Source organism: Augochlora pura, chromosome 2 (genome assembly GCF_028453695.1).
Source record: "Augochlora pura isolate Apur16 chromosome 2, APUR_v2.2.1, whole genome shotgun sequence".
Lineage (NCBI taxonomy): Eukaryota > Metazoa > Arthropoda > Insecta > Hymenoptera > Halictidae > Augochlora > Augochlora pura.
The window spans coordinates 18674147-18681417 of NC_135773.1; the positions used below are offsets into that span (position 1 = coordinate 18674147).

Here is a 7271-nt window from a genome sequence, read left to right on the forward strand (position 1 = left end):
GGCATTAATTACTTTTCCAATATTCTTATTTCTTTTCGAATCTTTAAATAAAATTAACCCTTTGCACTCGAGATTGTTCTAACTCTAAAATGAAGACGTTTGTTTCAACGTATTTTATTTGATTTTTATTAGTCTATCTTTATTTGATATATGTGAGTTTTAACGTATATACTTGTAGAAAATTTGTGTTATTCGTCAATTTGTCGAACACAGAGAAATTTAGTAATGTGAAAATTCTTTCGATAAGTGTGCAGCAATTTTTAGCATCGCCTCGGAGACGACACTCGAATGTAAAGGGTTAATAAATTCTAATGAAGCAGCGTAGAGATTAATTTGTAGAAATCAAATTGCAAGTAATTCTTGTTTCCATATATGGACCTTACCGTATCAGATAACAATCGAGTGAGCCACCATCGAAATGCCAATCTTTTCGAAATGCTGAATACGCCGATATTCGCTTTGTAAACGGTTTCTGCAATGGAAATACACGCGATTGCATAGTTAAGTCAGCTATGCAGCTAACAAAAGGAATAACTGAGATACTAAAACTCGATAAAGTAATAATATATATTTTCGTTCATATCTTTGTAACAAAGTGTTCATGCGGAAACTTTATATAACATTTAATTCTTCTTTCGACCCCTAGATTAACACTAAACCTACCGTGATCTAAGTGTCTAACAAGTATTAAGTATTATTAAATAAGAACTACAAGGTGAAAATGAAAATTTTTCATAACTTTGTCAACAATTTCTAGTCGAAGCTTTATGACTTCGATAATTATGAAACCAAAAGCATGAAACCGGATATTTGACCAATGCTGATAAATTTAATGTTAAGTTACGAGTGTTTGTCACGTATACAATTGTTTAACCATTTAATGCATTTTGTTCATTGAAAACATAGGGTGTGATAATTTCATACTCTTTGCTCAGTACGACATCGTAAGGCATTATTCCCTGATGTTTTCTAATATATTGTATATACTACAAAATGCATCGAAATAAATACGATTTGAAATAATAGAAAGACTAAGAATTATATGTTCCAAATGCGTTTTGTTTAGATGTGTTGAGTTCATTACATTCTCAGAAATTATAGAATTGTGATACTACATATCAGAACCATAACGACTTAACTCGGCAATTAGATTAACGAGGTAAGTTCAAACTTCACGATATTTTCATTAACACGCTCGAAAATCATTTTTTTTTCAAGTCCATAGATGGCGTTATACTTTGCACTTTTTCAGTATCGCTGAAAAGTCACTATACTACTATAGTCACGTGACTGCATGATATTAAAAATTAGAATATGTCATGGTAAAGTAGAGATTTCAAGAATGAATTTTTTAAAAAAAGTCATAATTTTATGACAGTAGATTTTTTCGAAATTACAGCTATTCAAAGACTAACAAGTTCTCGGCGAAAATTAGTAACGCTTTAATTCTGCTGTCGAGTGTATTAACAATATAATGTAACAAATGTCGGAATAGTTTTGGCGATCAATATCATTGTCGTTTTATAGTGGGTATTAACTGTTGTTATTGGGCAGACCCGTAGTCGGGCAAAGCTATTGTCAGGCAAATTTGGAATCGACGAAATGTTGTCGGACAAATTCCGGTCGACGATTCCAATAGGACCCGTAATTTCTATTCGCAGCCCGTAAAGGTCCCTCGTTGATTCCGCGAATACGTAACATTTGTTTCGACAAATTGGACAGGAGGATCGTCTTAGACATCCGTCGGAAACGGGGACAACTTTTCTGCCCGATAAATCGAGCCGCGCGAAAACGGTGAAGCGATAGCCCACCCGGTACATAAAACAGCTGCGACCGAACAATGCAGCAACGAGCGCGGTCGAATCGGATAAGATCTTGGCAAGAACGTGATATACGCCGGCTGACGATGCTCGCGGAAGGCCATCGAGTATATGCTCCGAACGAAAAGAATCGCAGCTTGTTACCCACCAAGTTGCAACAGATAACGAACGAGTTCGTGCCGCCTCGATTGGCGACGTAACGCGGATCAACGGGATCACCGGTCCCTGATATTTCGAGTTCAAAAGTAATATCGTCGGAGAGCGTATCCGGACGCTCGGAAACAAGAGTTATCGCTTGTCAAGCTGGAATAACAACTTCAAAATGTAAATAACAAGATCGATACGATCGCGTATTCGATTTTATTTACGGAAGAAACTCTTTGGTATAAAAGTCTAATACATAAAGAGGTATACAAAACGATTATTATAATTTATAATATACTGATAAGAAGATAACAGGTAAAGGTAAACAAAATAAAAATTATGCGAAAGAAAATATTATTGCTTAGGAAACCGTGTAAGATAACTATGCAAAAGAAAATATTATCGCTTAGATAGCTGGTAAACTAGCTATGCAAAAATAAAAATTATGCGGAAGAAGATATTGTTTAGACTTCTCGAGGATTATTCAACTATATCTGTTTTCGCGGAGTTGGCACGATTAATCGTTCAATTTACGCAAGTTTCATAAACATAATTTCTCAGAAATATTAATGATACCTACAAGGAAAACGCTTAAGCAATCATTGGATATAAAACACGACTTCTGATCACATCACTTGCAAACATAATATCTTTTTTCTATTATATAACGTTCGAAGTTTGTACATTAATTAAAAGGGGGTGGGAGACGGGGGGAGTTTGAAAATTAGACGAGCATCCACACATTGATCGCAGGAGCGTGTCGAGAAACAAATTGGATTCCGTGGAAGTCGACCGAGTAGTCTGGTGGGCGCACATTAACGAAATCTATTAATTAACGGGCGATGGGAACTCGATTAGCCATATTTCCGTCAAACGGACAGAAATCGGCGCGCTCTGCCGTGCTGGGTGAGAATTCCAATTAACAAATCGATACATCCAGACAATTACTTTTGCAAGAATTAACGCGATAATGGAGACTTACTATAATGAGAGTAGCCTGTCAATAGTTGCGCCGATAGTTGACCGCACGAAACAGAGATTCTAATTAACGGGAGCCGTTTTCACCTCGGCTCGCCTCCCCGCGAATAAATCGCGCGCGCCAACAGCCCCAATAAACAAGCCTCTGCGCCTCCCGGAATCGATGACAAAAAAGTAATTGAACCGCGCGCGCATATGTACTCGACCAACGGATTTGATTTCTCGCGTTCCGCAGTAAATTAAACGATCCGCTGATTTTTCCGAATAGTGTTTTCCCTACCTCGGCTACGATCCCAGTTTTCGACCCCGATTTCTCGCGTCACCTTGCTGACAGATCCTAGTGCACTCGTCTGTTGCACCGAGAGCGTTACGTAACAACCGAAAAACTATGGATCATCGTATCGACGCTTAGCCAGGAAAGGTGTCGGATCACTCTGTAACTTTTTCCAGCAAACATTTTGCAAATCGGTTCCGCGTTGCGAAAAACACTTTTCAAGAGAAACACGCTGGAGGCACTCTATTGTCCGTTTATTTGCGCGATATCCTGATACCAAAATATTCTGTTATCTAAAAATTGTATTCAAGTCCTTTACTAGATTATTATATCTAAATACTACAGTGAGTAGGTAATACGACTTTTAGATGCCACAGTATTTTGAAAATAAATCTGTGCAAGGAAGAACGCCGCAAGGCACATGTTTTCACTTCCGAGATAAAACTTGACTTTATTGGTCAATAAGATGAAAGCTTGTTGTTAAAAAATATATGTTAAATATAAGTTGATTATGTGAGTGAAGATGAAGATGTTTCAAATTGCATATTATTCTTGAGACTATACAATTTTCTGTCACGATGTTTTTTCTCATAAATACGTAAATATACTACAGTTTAATCAGTGCAATTTAATCTATTGGTTTGGCAAGAAAGTCACTTCGGTTTGCACCAGTAGATAGCGTTATGTTTGTTTCGTTATTCTTTTTCAATGTTAGAATTTTTTTTCTTTTGAGATTTGGTAGTCAATACCTCTAGGTTGTTTTAGAAACAAATTCCGTGTAATTTTGTTGATAACTGTCAGTTTACGGTCAATTTTAATATGGAGCGAAAAAGCAGCATTTTCGACACATTTGACTTTTTTATTTTCCTAAAGGCAAGAAAGCGGTCGAGGCTCAGAAAGAGATATGTGAATTTTATGGTGTTGATTGTTTAACAGAACGCACGTGTCGGAATTGCTTTAAAAAATTTCGTTCTGGAGATTTCTCATTGAAAGGTGACCAACGTTCTGGTCGACCTTTTGAAGTTGATGATGACAAAATGAAAGCAATAATTGAATCGAATCGTCATATAACTGTGCGAGAGATTGCAAAACAGTTGAATGTACCACACATAACAATTGAAAATCGTATAAGACGTCTAGGACTTGTTAATTAGCTCGCATATTTGGGTTCCGCACGAATTGAAAGAAATTCACCTAACTCAAGGAATTAATATTTGTGATACGCATTTCAAACGTAATGCACTCGATCCTTTTTTCAAACGAATTATCACTGGATAAAAAGATCATGCTGTCAATTTGGTGAGATTACAATGGTGTTCTTTATTTTGAGCTGCTTCCAAACAATCGAACGATCAATTCAGATATTTATTGCCAACAACTTGTGAAGTTGGAAGAAACAATCAAAGAGAAAGGACCATAATTGGCAAATCGCAAAGGAATCGTGTTCCACTATGGACAATGCGAGGCCTCGCACATCTTTAACAACATCTTTAACAATACGTACGAAACTATTGGAGCTCGGTTGGGAAGTGATGTATTCCCCACACAGCACCGACCTTGCACCATCCGATTATCATTTATTTCGATTTTTATAAAATTTCTTAAACGGTAAAAATTTCAGCAATAACAATGACCTCAAATCGTACTTGGTTGAGCTTTTTGCTGTTAACCCTTTCATTACGGGTGCCGACTATAGGCGGCGAACGCCTGACGACCTATTTGTTGACTATATGTATAAGTCGACGTATAATCAACTGTTGACTCTAATCGATGAGTAATAGTTGTTATGTAGCTCTTAGGAGAGTGTACATACAAGTCAATCACAAAGTGGCGTTGAAAAACGTTAATCCGAATATCGAAGACTACTGACGAGCAAAGTGTACACTTCGCGGGGCGGTGACCCGTACAGGGGCAGGGGCGTCACTCCGGCGGCGCGGACTGCCGTAAGGAAAGGGTTAAGGACCAGAAATTCTATGAGCGCGGGATTATAGAAAAGAATGGAAGATATTTGACTGATTGAAGTTCATTTTTTGTACAGAAAAAATTGAGTTTTATGTCACACTAAAAACCCGAAATTACTTTTTTGCCAAACCAATATAATTGAATCATTAAATTAAATTTGTTGAGATTGTGATCCATGGCGTTTTTCCGTACAGCCACAGAGAAACGTTCCTATAAGAAAGTCTCTACGCCACTGGAAACCAACAAGTAATCCTAACCGAACCGTTGAAACATCGAAATATAAATAATGTATCGTCATAAGCTGCGGATATCAGTTGAACGACGGCAGGAGAATATTGCATCCAGTGAATAGACATACCGTGCATCAGTATCGCGAGCAAGAAGATACAGATGATCTTGGCCGGCGTGCAGCAGCCGGTTCCGCTGGCTCCGCACCGTAAATCCATTCGCAGCGCCCTCACGGTCCATCGTTTCCGGTTCATTTCGTGTCACCACTTTCCAAGTCGTGCCAGCCAGTGTGCGGCAATGCCTCTTTCCTGCGGACAACAAACAGAAGTTCTGTTCGCACACTGAATCGATCTCGACAGACGAACGTCGCCTCCGTGCTCTCCCTACTATTCGCCATAGTCGCGGTACTCCACGCTAACTGTGGCATTCAGTTGCCCCTTCGTGTCCCGGAAAGATCTAAATGCGTCACTTAACTCATACTTCGAGATCCTTGTCTTCGTAACGATTTCTGTCGAGCGTAAAAACGTGTTCTTTCATGCGGTCAATTACACCGAATTTATTTAGAGATCGTGCCATTTTCGTTGGAATTTTTATTCTTATAACAGTCTTTGTAGCAACAATTTCAATGACAAAAATGCGAGTTGAATCATTTTGACCGATGAGTAAGTTCACCGTAAAGTCTGGTATTAAAATTTTATTTATTTATTTAGCATAAACGGGGCAAATGCCTCTTCACTTTATTTACAGAAATTGAACAGAATAATGAGAAGAAGAATGTGAATAATAATAATGGTAATATTCATAATAATATAAATAATAATATAGATCAAAATAATAATATAAATAATAATATAAATAATAATATAAATCATAATAATAAAGGATTGAGGAATTATGTATATCGCCATTCTATTCGCTGTAAATATATTATTAATATAGTCATCGAAGGAACATTAGCATCCGATCTCAAGTAATAGATTCTTCAAACTTTTTGAACTAAGCGTTTACTATGATATATTAACCACGTTTTCATTACCATACGTATATTGTTGCGTTTCAAAAGTTTGCAAATGCGTACTCATATGATACGTGTATCAACTTTAATGCATAAACAACCGTGCTGGCTTAGCGATCACGATGGAACCAGACTACGCTCGATTACATCGAATCATCGGACTATGCAGGGATTATCGCGAATTATTTGTAAAGTATCAAATAAATGCACCATTTATCGCAAATTATCTATAAACTATCTCATGGACGAGCAGGCGGAGAATTTTCGACGCACTTAATACTTTGACTGCCATGTCACTCATATGTGGGTGCTGGTATTATTTCCTCTCATTTAAAAAGTAATTTCCGCACACTGATTATTATACAGGATGTTAAATAAGACTAAATACTAAGACTGAAATGTAATATGACAAAAAGTCCCTCAAAGCTTCGTTAAGAATTTATGACAAAAATAAAAAATATGATTTAAACGCCATTAAATGTAGCTATACTTCTCACGCGACAAGAAGGCACCATCGAGTTTACGTTTCCCCTCCTTTCGCCACCGTTTTCGGCCAATAGCGACCAACGGTAATGCGACAGCTGTTGAGAGGGAGAACGTAAACCAAGGAAGGTGCTTTCTTGTCCCATGAGGACTGTTTATCTCCATTCCAAAGTGACGCTCGCCTTTATTGACACAAATTTCACGTCGGAGAGTAATTAAATTCATTATTGATGTCACTGCCCTCCGATTTTCTTTAACCTTTTCGCAGGCGATGTGGACTTTTGTAATTATTTCGTCTCTTAAATGGCAGCCTTATCAGATCTTTTTACATTTCTTATTTTTTACATAACTTCTCAACAAAGCATTT

At 37.5% G+C, this 7271-nt stretch overlaps 1 protein-coding gene across 5 annotated transcripts in view; it reads right to left on the minus strand.

Annotated features, from left to right (window-relative positions):
• LOC144477465 (zwei Ig domain protein zig-8) overlaps positions 1-5775 on the minus strand; it is a 126955-nt gene extending 121180 nt beyond the window's left edge. For all 5 annotated transcript variants that reach the window (XM_078195208.1, XM_078195194.1, XM_078195201.1 and 2 more), the window contains exon 1: positions 5537-5775. In XM_078195208.1, coding sequence (XP_078051334.1) covers positions 5537-5660 — 124 coding nt within the window. In that variant the 5' untranslated portion in view covers positions 5661-5775. The remainder of the gene's footprint in view (positions 1-5536) is intronic.
• Between the last annotated feature and the right edge of the window lie 1496 nt (positions 5776-7271).